This window comes from Metopolophium dirhodum, chromosome 2 (assembly GCF_019925205.1).
Source record: "Metopolophium dirhodum isolate CAU chromosome 2, ASM1992520v1, whole genome shotgun sequence".
Classification (NCBI taxonomy): Eukaryota; Metazoa; Arthropoda; class Insecta; order Hemiptera; family Aphididae; genus Metopolophium; species Metopolophium dirhodum.
This window is the reverse complement of record NC_083561.1, coordinates 30633404-30648199: the sequence shown is the minus strand read 5'-3', so window position 1 is coordinate 30648199 and position 14796 is coordinate 30633404. Positions and strand designations below refer to the sequence as shown.

At 29.3% G+C, this 14796-nt stretch overlaps 1 protein-coding gene across 4 annotated transcripts in view; it reads left to right on the top strand.

Moving 5' to 3' along the window:
* LOC132938517 (triple functional domain protein) overlaps positions 1-14796 on the top strand; it is a 119143-nt gene that overhangs the window by 11425 nt on the left and 92922 nt on the right. For all 4 annotated transcript variants that reach the window (XM_061005399.1, XM_061005398.1, XM_061005397.1 and 1 more), the window contains exon 2: positions 14340-14525. In XM_061005399.1, coding sequence (XP_060861382.1) covers positions 14347-14525 — 179 coding nt within the window. In that variant the 5' untranslated portion in view covers positions 14340-14346. The remainder of the gene's footprint in view (positions 1-14339; positions 14526-14796) is intronic.

The window sequence follows — 14796 nt, the reverse complement described above, 5'->3', positions numbered from 1 at the left end:
GGTCCACATAGGCTTAAATAAGGATTTATAAATTAAGAGTTTAGTATTTAACGGAGTGTGTTTGTTTTTAGTAATTAGAGTTTTGAGGATGCGGAGTCGTGCATTTAAGGCAAGCCTTTTAATTTTAATATGTGACCATGTGTCCATGTGAGTCGACGGTCAATTGTCAGACCTAAATATTTAGCCGATTGAGATGAAGGGATTTGAATATTGTCTAGAGATACCATAGGACAAGGAGGAAGACGAAGAGTGAAGGTAGTATGAAGCGATTTGGATTGGTTAACTTTGATACGCCATTTTGTATACCAATCAGCCATGAGGTCGAGGTGGAGTTGAAGATTGAGGGAAGCTATGTGGGGATTATCATGGATAGAAATAATAGCCTTGTCATAGGCAAACTCCGCAACAGTTGTGTTAGGAGAGGTGGGTTGGTCGGCAGCATATATGTTGTATAATAGAGGAGAAAGGATGCCCCCCTGTGGAACACCTGCACTAATTTTTGCTAAGTCAGAAAAGGATGTGCCAACTCTGACCTGAAAGTAACGATCTGTGAGGTAGGATTTGATTAATATGTAATAAGTTGGGTGTAATATTGGCTTTATTTTATATAGCAGTCCCTCATGCCATACCCTATCAAATGCTTGGGATATGTCCAAGAAGACGCAAGAGCAATACTTTTTTTTTTTGGAGAATGAGATAGCATCGACTAGTCTGTGCAGTTGATGTATTGAGGAATGAGAGGAGCGAAAACCAAATTGAGTATTTGGTAATATGGAACTGGCAGAAATGTATGGAAGAATTCTTTTAAGAATTAATCTTTCGAAAATTTTGCTGAAGAAGGGGAGGAGACTTATTGGTCGGTAGGAGGACATTGTGTACTTAAATACACCTTTTGTAAAATTTGTAATTTTACAGAATTATCACTTAGGTACCTATATTTTAGTATATTACGCATACGTAACTAAGACAATTTTATTGTGGTTTATATATACTGTGATTCTGTATATATATATAGAACCAGATTCAGAAATAGTGTTATCTAATGTGATACAGTTAGTTTATTTTATTGCCTTGGTAAAATGGTTTATTTTGATTACATAATGTATAGGTATGTTTACCGTTAAGCACTATTATAGATTAAGATTATATGTATGCAAACATATTATCTATATTATATGCCTATAGGCAATGCTATACAATTTGTGTGATATATTATATGGTGTAATAAAATTGTCAGCTAGGTATTGTACTTATTAATTAAAATCTGCAAATATGACTATACTTTTATCGTTTAATCACATGTCAACACTGCAAAATCAAATTTACCGATTTTACACTAAATTTTATTATGGCTGTTGCTAAGTTTTACCCGATGACATATCTATTCTATCACTCATTTTTTTTCACATAGTTACAACAATATAACCATCAATTTAGTTTTAACATATCATAACGATTTAATATTTTGCTTTGTTAGTTTTAGCAGCAAAATTCAATAGTTAATCGTAAATTTATAAATTTATAAATTTTAATACGTATAGGTGCCTGGTACCTACATTTTATTAAAATTCGTTGAGGTATGTATATATCATGATTTTGTTATTCTTCCTCACACATAGTGTAACAATATAGTTGTCGTACTTACAAAATAGTAGGTACATTTTAGTTTTTTGGGTTTTACAATGCGTATTTTCTATACAATATACGTAGTGCACTACAGAACATACTATACAAAACTTATCCAACGATTTTTAATGTTTAATTTTAAAAATATAATTAAAATTATAGAGAAAAATTATAACATAAAAATACCTACCATATTGTAGGGGCCTGCCACTTCTGACATAATTTATATGTTAGACCAGGAGGTCTGATTGTCTGAAGGCTTCAGTTTGAATAACTCGAATTATGACTTATAATGAGATAAAAACTAAAAAGATAAGACAATTAATGAATTGTAAAGAATATTAGAATACATCCTATGGATATTATTATTATTATTATTATCATAGTTTTAATCGTAACATTAAATTATATAAAACAAAATATGATTTTTTTTACAGACAGAATGGTTAGGGTTTTAACCCTTCATTAAATAATACGATCTTACACTGTAGCTTACTAAAATTAACATTATTATTAATGATATTACCTATCTATATAGTATTTATAATCAACTCTAATGTTACCCAAGATATTAGAATATTGATGTTTAGGCACGAATTTTGTCATTCTACGACGAGATAAATGTAATGGAGCCTTTTTTTAGTAGGTCGATTATTAAACGCTAATCATTATTAAAGATTTAACTGTTTATCGTATTATTTTTGTTAAATTGATTATATGTACTGTCCATAAAACGGGAAGCAAAGATTTTGTATAATATTTGAAACTAAATAAGTTAAACGTTTTCTCGAAATGGAGGATATGGTTCACGCATAGTTGAGCTTAGTTTTTGCTACCTTACATACCTAGAAAAGAGGAAACATTTCGCTTGTTTATGCTTGTTATTATAGTGAGTATATTACGATTGAAATAGTGATTTAGTGAAAATGTATTGAATATCATATTATAATACATAAATATCACGTATCTTCCGACATCGATGAATAATTTCAATACAGTGTTAAATATAGTCATATAGATGCTGTATAATATATTTATTTAAAACATACAGCAGCTGTGCATATTATCAACATAATTTAATATTTATCGTAGGTATTCCATATCTTTACGAGAAATGTTAAATTATAATTACGGTCTACGGATATTGTATTCGTTTGGCAGATGGGCTAAATACATTTGTATTTGTTGGTGCTAGTGTCCTGTTTCGATTATTGATTTTAGTTGTGTAACTTGAGTGATATATATGACGATATTATTAAAAAAAACTAAATTGTTTGTAATATTTTAGCGATAAAAAATAAATTAAAATAAAAACAGATACCAGAATATTTTTGTTTGATACCAAATTAATAATCAACATATAATTACTGAATTTTTTCTATTTCGTCGTATGGACCGCTCAAATGCATCATAACCTATGATGTACAACGATTACCTATGCCGTACAAAGGGTATTTTAAATAAGGTCTTTATGATATTGTTGTTATATAGTATATACAGATATACATCATACATATGTCAATTTTACTGTCAACGTGAACTTCGCTAAAGGAAAATTAGTCCAATTTACCAATAACCACAGTTACCACTTCATAAATACGCCACTGATTATTGACGATATCGGCGAACCATGGTTACAACACGTGTTTCCAGCATGAACGTTAGGTGGAGTCAGTCGATTTCAAAATTTTATAATATAGTTGTGTTTTAAACAAACTTTTGATAATAATTATAAAAATATTTATCCTTGTGTGGAGAGCCTGGGTTTACATGGAAATTGGGTCACTTTGTTTGGTTTCATAAACGCACACGACTTACATTATTATGACGGTATAGTTTCCCATCTATGTGGCGCGACGGGGTGATGATGGCTTATCGTCAAGAAGGAATTTTACGAAAACATCATCGCCACCGCCGTGAATAACCGTTCGAATATATTATTATAATTTACATGCCGTTCTCATGACGACGGCGGCACCGCAATCCGTTTTCTAGCGATCGTCGACGGTGGATGCCTCTGCCCGTCACGATTTGACCGCGTGGAGGAGAGTTGCACGTGCTTATTCGCGCTCACGCCTCACACCTGTGCCCGTGAGTAGTCACAAAACGTGGATTTAGTTTATTTTCTAATTACATTTTTTTTCCTACAAAAACTTCTGTGACGTTTGATTTTATTATTCCGTCAACTACCTATTATAGGTATACCTATGTACACTATTGGGGCTTCGTCGCGGGTCTGAACTCTGGACCTACTGTTTGAGCTGTGTTAGGTATTCATATCAAGCAATCAATATAATTCATAATTAATAGAAATTGTATTAATAATATAAAACAATAATATTATATAGGTAGGTACGAATCTTTGCCCCCAGGAAATTTCTGGTTGCGCTACTGACGTTTGTATTTTACAGTCTACTGACCACGAAGTACGGACACAATATCTTCTTATGTGTAGCATTCGTCTGAATTCCAAAATATTTCCCCTTCCTCTTTACTCGAGAAATGGAGAGGACCGCCGCGAGCGTTCACAGGTAAATCTCCGGCAGAGGCGTGTATAGGACATATTTTTCTTCGCATGCACGTGTCTGTTTCGGTTTATATATTATTATAGAATAGTGCGAGTTACGTGTGTTCGAGCGCGCCCGCGCTCTTATATTATTTTATACTATATTGTGTGTATGATATAATATAATATACCTTGTTCACTCGCACCCGTCGCCCTTCGTAAAATATGATTTACGGTCAGACAATTTATTTTTTTCCTTCGCGTTATCTCCGCCCACTCGATGATTTTTTTCCCCTTTTCTCACGCCGAGAACATAAAAACGCGGCGGCTGTGCACTGCCGATCCGATTTTTGTCAACTGACAGACCGACTATACAAAATAATAACCCACGGGAGACTATCGCCGACCGCGCACCGTTGTTGTAGCAGCAGAAATTCATCGTTTTCACTTCTCTGTCGTTTATGTCTGTCTCTATAGTGGATACCCTCATCTCAACAGCCGACCGCATTGCGCACCGATCGTATCAGCGCTCCTTAAGTGGCCTACTGGCGTGTCCTTACTCCTCAGGGTAACGTGGATTTTACACTCTTCTAACGTTGTAGTTGTTATTATTATTACTATTATCTAATCAACAAATCCAGTGATCCGGGGTCTATGAAACTATATAGTATATTGTATATATATATAATATATATATAAATGTATCACGCAAGCTGTGACGATATCCAATAACAAGATGACGTATATTGCAGGATACTAGTATATTAGTATAATATAATATATGTATGTTATGATGAATTCCAATGTACCTACACTATATTGTCTAGTATTTATCGTTGTTCGTGTTCGAAAAATTATATCGTTTTAGAAGTCAGGTTTAGTATACCATTCCGATTCAATTGTATCTGTTCTTAGGTACCTATAGGATATAGATAATTCATATTTTATATTGTATAGAACTAGACGTAAAATCTATTAAATATATTATTATTGTGTTGAAATTTTCGATTGATTTTGTAAATTAAATTACACTAAGCGTGTATTAACATTTTTGCTAACTCCATTTACTGTGGTTGAAATAATTTATTATGTATAGATTTTTCTGTTATATACTCATACAATTTACAATCCGAATATATGTATACATTTTTGAATGTATATTATTGCGATATAGAATAAAATCAGAACCTTATTCGTCGTTGATTATACGAACAGCTGTTGTTATGAATATTGACATACAACATGACCATTACATTTTGTCATTGATAATCATAGACTTTTTTGGAATTTCTAAATACCATAATATTTAAAATTGTTTGTACCTCTTAGAGTGTTCTTTAGTGATACAAACTTCTGTTTCAAATGAGAACCCTTCTTTTTTACTGAATATTATCAAGTGTTGATATACCTACCTATAATTCAAAATTTGAATTAGTAGTTTTTCAGTTATTAAAATGTTACTTTATATCAAGAATAATAGTCCTTAAAATTGGTTTTACAAAAATATAAAATATATGTAACATCGGATCTGTATATATAGGTAGTATTTATTATACGTATAAGATCGATTAATATAATTTACTAACATTTTCAAATTACCATAAGCCCAATATTTTCCAAACCCATTATTGTGGGACAAATAGACCGTTATATAAACAATTATTTTTTAAATTGTATTATTATTTAAAAATATTAATGGTTAAACCTGAAATAATCAACTATTACTTAAATTGAAATTTCTGGTGAAATTCTAATGGAACTTTTTTAATATTTTTAGTAACTAGTTATTTATTGGCATATTACATTTTATACCTACTTTTTAAATTTTTTTTCATAAGTTGATCAAAATGTTTAGGCTCGGTAAAAAAAACTAGAAAATGTATAGTACAAAGTCTTACTTATAATTGGTTCTTATATAGAAATTAAAAAATATTTGAAATACATAAGCAGTGCTATATTAAGCACATATTTTTTCTAGCATTTTTTTTATTAATCTTTTCAAATGTTGAGAAAATTCGTCAAAATCCCAAAAAATTTAAATTATTTTTTAAAAAATATATACACCTACAATTTTATTTCACGTTCAGATTTTGACAAAATACAATAATTTGAGTTATTTTTCAAAAAATATTCTTCATAGCGACTTGAAACTTTTCGTCATTGCATATGCCATTATTTATTATATATAGTACCTATACATACACAATGAAGTTTTAAAAATATTTAGATTAATTTTAAACGTAAATAACAACGTATTTCAAATGCAAAAGCAAAGTTTAAGTTAAAACGTAAATGCATTAGGTATTTTATAATATAAAGGCTTTATATTGAGTTAAGTTTATTTTCTGATATAAGCAACTACATGTTAACATATATGTATAATTGTAATATATTAAAGTGTACCCTTAGTCATTTATACAATAAATTAGTATTTTATATGCAATAGAACGTTATATCTGCCTATAGTATAATATAATAGTGATCTGTTCTTGTAAGAACACAACCTCATTTTTACATATAAAAAATTAATTATAGAATATCCTTGTAGCTATTCCCATATGAAAAACATTTTTTAAGTTATATATTCAATAATGATGAATGGTTTTCTATAACATAAGAAGTTAATTAAAATATAAATGCAAAAGTAGAAAAAAAATATCAAATCAATGAAACATTTTTACAATCAAGATATATTATGAACGTTTTTTTTTTTATAAATTTTGTTTTGCTGTTGTCCATATATATAGGTACAGTATACTACATTAAAAATACTTTATTCAGTCTAAATTAACTTTATTAAAATGTATACAATCGTTGTACTTTTTAGATTCTGAGTGGAGCGATAAATGTATTGATTTTACAATGATGTGTTTTTTTTTTTTGTGTGATAACCTTTTAGGACAATCAAAATGCTAAGATTTTTTTCAACAGTATCTTTTCTGTTAGGAAAGTGAATCTAGTTGGTACTTTGGGGGGTCAAAAGTAAAAATTTCTCAGTAATTTTCAAAAACGCAGTGAAAAGTTAAGGAAATACAGGAATTTTTACGCAAAATCTGTATTTGAAAAAATCGATTTTGGTTTTTGGTGCAACTCTTAAAAAAATGACCGCAGGTACATGACATTTTGACTGAATGTTTATATTAGAATTTTCTATATACCATAACATTTTCCAAATATTTTGAGCTGTTTACTAGACCTGCAAAGGCCGTAAATTTTTGGCCCGGCCTATCAATTTTATCCTCAGACCGGCCCTGTGCAAAAAATATTGTGAAAAAAAATCCCTGGCCCGGTCCGAAAATAATGCTAAGCTCGTAAAAAGCCCGGTCCAGTCCATACAATTTAACCTCAAGCTTGGTCCAAAAAATATTGTGAAAAAAAATATAATATTATTCTAATAGCTTTATTATACCCACCAATCAATATATTATTATATTCCTTGTGATTGTATCTACTATCTAGTATCTATCCATAGAGTATACTCTATATGTATCTACCTGCACCAACATCGGTTTTATCATTATTATTATTTATTATTTTAAATTGTGATTATTTATTGTCGAAGAAGAATACTTAAAAAGTCCTGTCCAACCCTTGATTTATTATTTAAAGTCCAGCCCGGCCGGCAAATTGTACAAAAAAAACCCAGGCCCGGCCTGAAATAAAATTCCAAAACTTAAAAAGCCCGGTCCAACCCTTTATTTTATTTTAAAGGCCCGGCCCGATCCAATGTTACTACGGGTTGGGCTTTTTTAGGACTTTTTGCAGGTCTTTACTGTTTACGGACATTTTCAGTTTCCATTTTTTTTTAGTTTTTTTTTCTAATACTATCAATAAATTGTTATTTGTTGGGTAAGAAAGCGTGAACATTTAATGCAAGGCTCCTGATATATTGTTACAATAGCAGTTAAAAAATATTAAAAATATATAGGCACAATTTTTTTTTTATAATCATTTAAAGTCCAAATTTTGACAAAATGTATCACTGTATTATTCTGTAGATAAAAATTTATAAAATGTTCAACTTTTATAGCTAAGGATTGAAAATTTAAAACAAGATTCCACGTAAATAGGTTATAAATATATATATATATAAATTACTTTATTCGCCTAATATCATCAAATATACTTAGTAATGTCAGAGGCTGACTGACCGTTTTCGCTCAGAATCGTTTTTCTTATACAATGATATTATATCATTGAATTCAAATTTAACACCATCCATTACAGTGACCCACTTGTAATCTACTGTACAGAAGAACGACATCCACTTACCCACTTTTTTGGTTATATAACTTCATCCAAAATAAATAAATCTACCGACATTTTATTATATTAGCCAAAGACCATTGATTCATCAACTATTGACTTTATAATTGATCCTATAATTTTAGGTTTTTCAGTATACTAAAATATACACAGATCTTAAAATACCTACCATGTTAAGAAATTCCAAATTCCATCTATGAAACAGAAAAGAATAGAATAGGTACCTACCTAATGCTAGTTATTATTCGAAGGTTGATTGACAATGGGGATCTATTAATACACAATAATATTACCAACTATAAAGAGTGAAAAATAGTTTTACAATTGCAAATTGTAGTTATACCATTTATTTGAATCATTCGGAATTGTAAAAATTATGGTTGTACTTAAAATTATACCTACATGTTCTTTTTATATTGATTTCTTATAACTATTAAATAGATTGCGCTGAGAAGTGAGAATAATAGTAGATCACGTGTTAAAAAAGGTATTGAATTAATTATTGCTTTTGTTCAAAACTGTAGACAGGCTATTTATTAAGACACGGTGCCACTGTGGTAAGTGTGTAGTAAAAAATATTGTGCAATGACTAAAATGAAATATTATTATTTATTTTCCCATGCATTTTGTGTCTAAATTGTTCATAAATAATGAGGTTCACAGTTTATTATAAAAGGTATTAGATATTAACCTACATAAAAAGTCGTTTAAATATTTGAACAGTAAAATGGTAACTATTATAGCTTTTAGGTGATAAAGTGTATTTTTTTTAATATAGTTCGGCATGTTATTAAATAGTTTATTCACATTACACTTGTATCAATTAAACTAGATTATTTAAAATGTTTCTTTTTATTACAATAAATCGTTAATTAAATTAGGGTGGTATTGTACTATAAATGATAATTTTATATTTTTATAATTTTTATAGGTAACTTACATGATTTAAGATATAAAATATATAGATTTGTTATTACTATTTAGCACTCACTTATCACTTAATTTAGATAAACTGAGTTGGTATAATATTTTTACTTTTAAAGTGTTTCTGAGAACAGACAGTTGCGAAAAATAAAAAATATTAGGAACAATTTGCTCTGTATTTAATACATATTATTAATAATATTTTACATATTATACATAATATGTTAAGTATTTCAATGTTCATAAAGTTTTTCTATATTTGTATTGTTAAATGTTATTATTAATGATAACCTTTATTTAACATATAATTAATCAGATGTTTTTCAACCAATGATAATGTCCGTTACCATTAAAAGTTGATACAGTGTTGTACTGCATTTAATTGTAATGAGCAATACCTAAACAAAATAAATATAATATTTTCATTTGTATCTAGATATATTTCCATATTTTGTATTATTTTTTTTTTATTTGATAACCCGCAACATAGGCCATTGGGTGTGGGGGAGGGAACTGTAGGTTTTTAAATTGGGTAGGTTGGTACACATGTGTCTTGTGTTTTGGCAGAATTTCTAATGGGGTACCCGTAGGTTTCTGCCGTCCCCCGGGTGAGGGGAACTCCGTCTTCCCATTTTGTATTTTATAACAGTGGATAACATTTCGGTAAATACTGTGAATAATTTAAAAGGAAACATCTATGACTTATTTTGTGTGTGAATATACAATATTGACCAAATTTAAAACAAGATTTCCCATAAGTTGTAATTATAGAAATTTAAAAATACGGAATATATATATTATAAGCGTTTGGAGTTAACACTCATCGAAACCTCCTTATTATGGCAGAGCGACTTCCCCTGATTTTAGATTCTGAGTGGACCAATTAATGTATTAATTTTACAATGATCTGTGTTATTTTTAAATTTTGTGTCTGTCGTCACCTTTTAGGACAGTAAAAATGCTTAGATTTTCTTCAACAGTATCTTTTCTCATACGAAAGTGAATCTAGTAGGATTGAAAATTTAAAATAAGGTTCCACGTAAACAGGTTGTATATAAATTACTTTATTCATCTTAATATCATCAAATATACTTAGTAATATCATAGGCTGACTGACTATTTTCGCTCAGAATCGTTTTTTTAATATGCAATGATATTCTATATCATTGAATTCAAGTTTAATACAATTCATTATACATTGAACCACTTGTAATCTACTGTACAGTAGAGCGACATCCACTTACCCACCTTTTTAAAAATATTTTTCTAGGAATGTGTATTATTCAAATACTATTTACCTAATACTCATTAGTTTTGTTAGTAAGTTATTAAAATATTGTTTTAACTGTATAAGATTAGATCTCTTTGTTTAGAAGTTTAGAACTATAACTAACTTTTTAAAAATACAAAACTTCGAATTTCATATGTATTTAATAATTAAAATATAATTTATTAATTGATAGCTGACATTATTATGACGTTAATGGAATGACCTAAATTTTTTATTCTTCAAAATGTGATCAAATACTGTTTTAGTTTATGAAGAGGTATGTAGGTACCTATGTATATTTTTTACAATAGTGCAATCAACTGAAAATTGCAATGAATGGAATGTGTAAGTCGTCAAAATACTATAGAAACGATTGATTATTTTTAAGCTTCTTATTTCTTCGAACGGCGATGGTTGTATAGTTACCGCAATACGTTTTTATTTCATATTTTACTTGTTAAACTTTCTGTTCCTATGATGGTCGGAGTAATCGATTTTGTAAACAAGTTTTCGACCGCGTAAATAAATCGTTACTTTATTATACAAGGTTCACAGTATGAAATATATAATGTATTCTTTATACAACACTCAGATTATTCTTCGTCGTAATGATATCGTAAATTTAATGAATACAAATGATATTTCAAAGAGTCAAGTACGGTGAACGAGTGCGTAGGTGTAGTATGCTGTAGTACTTATACATAATGTATTATATTATTTATTATTACTATTGACGCAATGACGGCTATACTGTAGGTTCGAATTATGTATTACAAAATGTGGACAATTCTAACAGAGCTTCTGGTAACAAAATGTCTGAACTGCTCGAATTATTTTTGTACCTTCGTTGTTGATAAAAGTATATAACTTGAGAAGTTGATTATAATATAACTTATTGGCATAATATACTGAGTATAGTTTTTAAATTTAAATACCTACTGAACGATTCACTTAATTATTAAATATATATATATATATATATATATTTTTAAATAACGTAGGTGAATTGTAGGCATTTTGCATACATTTGTATTTAGATAGCTGCATTTCATGATAGTATTGTGCGTATAGAAGTGCAGTTAGCGCAAGCTTTGGATTGATGTAATGATTTTTTATTCGTGGTGTGTACAAAGGTTCGCGCCACTAGTTAGAAATTCGGAGATTCCTGAATACTGTATCGTCGTATGATTGGTCATTTTTATGCTAGACCTACGGCGGCCGTCGAAAACCGCCATCCACTGCGTGATATCGAGAATACACGAGAACATAATAGTATTATTTTATATAGTCTGCGGGGGCCCGTTGTATGTCCTGTGTACGTGATTAATTAATTAAAAATAAATAAAAAATAAAAGATGAGACGAAAACCAACTGCGGCGGTGGCATAGTGGCGGCATAAAAACGTACGTGCGCCGCGGGCGGTTGGCGGGGTTTGATATCGCGTTCGGTTTGGTCGTGGAGCTGTACAGCAGCAGCAGCAACCGCCATCGGGTCCGTCGTCTGTGCGTGCTGGCTGCACATATAATACCATACGCTATAAATTACGCAAAAGGCATTGTTTTCTGTGTACCCAATAAAAATAATAATAATAAAAAACCTGTACGACCACTGCCGAATACCTAGAATCGATACGAATAATAATCATGACGACATCGCCAGATCGATTCACTGTATTATAATATTATATAGTATAGGTTTATTTTATTATGTATTATACAGGGTATTTTTTTTTAAATAGACACTTTTGTGGTTTCTCTGCAGGTTTTGATTTAGATTATTTAAATGTTAATAGCACCTACCTTAATCGGTAAATTATTCTTGTTTTGAAACATAGGTAACATTTTATATACACAAAATATGTCAAATAGTAAAATCTATTATCATTGCTATTTGCATTTGAAGTTTGGGCAAGTGCAAGTATAGTTAAGCCTCAGATAATTTTAAACGGCGTTAAATAAAATATTCGATTTAGAATTTAGAATTTATAAATCAAAAACAACAAAATATGACTGAAGAAAAAGCGTGTTAAAATCACCTTGTATATTATGTTTATGTATAGTACATGGTATAATATACCTATAATTTAATATTATCGTGTTGCCGCAAATAATGGTTTATATACCCGATATGACGATATCATTTATAATAATATTACCTACTGCAGATGATTGTGAGAAGAGCAAAAACTATTGGAATACCTATTTTTTATTTATCGGTCTATGAAAACACTATCATATTATAGAGTATTATAATATTTTATTATTTTATACAGAGATTTGGGATTTCTCTACTATATAAAAATTAGGTATAGACGACGGATGTAGTAATTAAAGAAAAATGTATTACATACTTTATATTATACGCTTATATATCGCATTAAAAGCATCTCCAGAATGTTTTTTTGTGTAGTATTGTCTATAAAAATCCACGTGTATATGATTAATGGTTATTGAATATAAATTCGGTCTTCTTGAAATGTAGAAAGTATTTCTATATTTAGCTTTGTGTATTCGATTATAATATAGTACATCGTATTTTTTTTTGCTGTATATGGTTACAAATGTTAACTAATACAACTGTTTACAATATTGCCCTTAAGCTGCAGTCATTTGCATTTCTTGTCTGCGTTAACATTAATAAAGTATAGGTAATACTATAATAGGTAATGTTATGATTTTATTCCGAAATATAGTATACCTATTTATTTTTACATATTATTATAGGTATTAAACCAACACATTAATTGATTATATTACTTAGGTATTATATTATGGATGTACAAATTTAATTGAAGACTAAATACATTTATTATTATTTAGTATTATTGGTAGTTCAAAATTGTGTTTAAAGGTGTAGCTTTTGTTGTATAAAAATTAAGAAACAATTTGGTGTTTATATATATAGTCGTGACACCTAGCTGCGACAGTCGATAATCTTTCGATCATTGATTACAATTTATAATCAATGGTTTAGTGTTTTTTTTTTTTTTTAAATGAATTAAAACTTTTAATCTAGTCATTTTTTTTGTCAAGTTTATAATTTATCATAAATATTTGTTTTATTAAAAAAATCCTTAGAGTGGTGTTGTAAGCTGTAAAATAATTATTAATTTACTGTAATATATGTGATCGTTTAGTATCTATGTATTATGTATATTTTTAAAGCCATTGAACTAACTTAACTACATTAACTACATTAACTACAAACGTTACATAGACTATTATGATTTTATCTTTATGGTAATTGGTATTTTATTTTAAATAAAAAAAAATCACGAATAATAACAATCATAATAAGGTTTTGTTCATTATACTGGTGGTTTTCACTCCTGATCACGATGTATTGATGTTGAAAACTTAGTATAATTTGTACACGAGACGAAATGCATATATTTATACTTCAAGCCAATTTAATTAGAATAGTAGTCTTAATAGAACAATAGGTACGGGAGTTTGTTTTATGTTGCGTTCTATTCAGCTTTTTTTTATTGTTATTCAATTAAATAATTCAACAGTTTCCAGATTGTACTTTTTGTAACTTTAACGTTAATTCATAACTTTGTGAATTCAGTTCAGTATTTTATTGTTAGTATCAATATTTGACTTGTAAATATGTTTATTAAAATAAAGTTTAAATTAAATTATTATAAATTGAATCAATATAAATATATACTATAATAATTAATATAAAAAATCAATGATAACATAGAAAATTGAGTAAAAATAGGAGTTTGTTTTATTTTTAAAGGTTAACCATGGATAGTGTTCGAGCTCTAGAAGTGATGGGCCTTCTTCAAGAGAAGATCGCATTCCTCACTGGTGGTCGAGACAAGCGAGGGGCTCCTGTCGTTACGTTTCCCTCTACTCCACGAAGAGAACGAGCTAAGCTTGAAGATTATCGACGGTTATTGCAATATTTTGGATCTATACCCCCGTAAGAATTTTATTTGAAATTATTAATTTAATCATACGTGTTTGAGTGTATGAAAATGATATAAATATGTTTGTTTCCCTTTATAATTCATGTTAACAATATAGCTGACATGTAAATTGTTGCCGCCCTCAGCTTGCTTAATCCTCAGTTACGCGTTTGGTCGAACCAGATGAGACTACGCAATGTATTAGTACAAAACTCGTTCTGCTAGTATTTCGGTGCTTTGCAGGTTATGACTCACATATATGACGTTTAATCGATAGTAAAACTG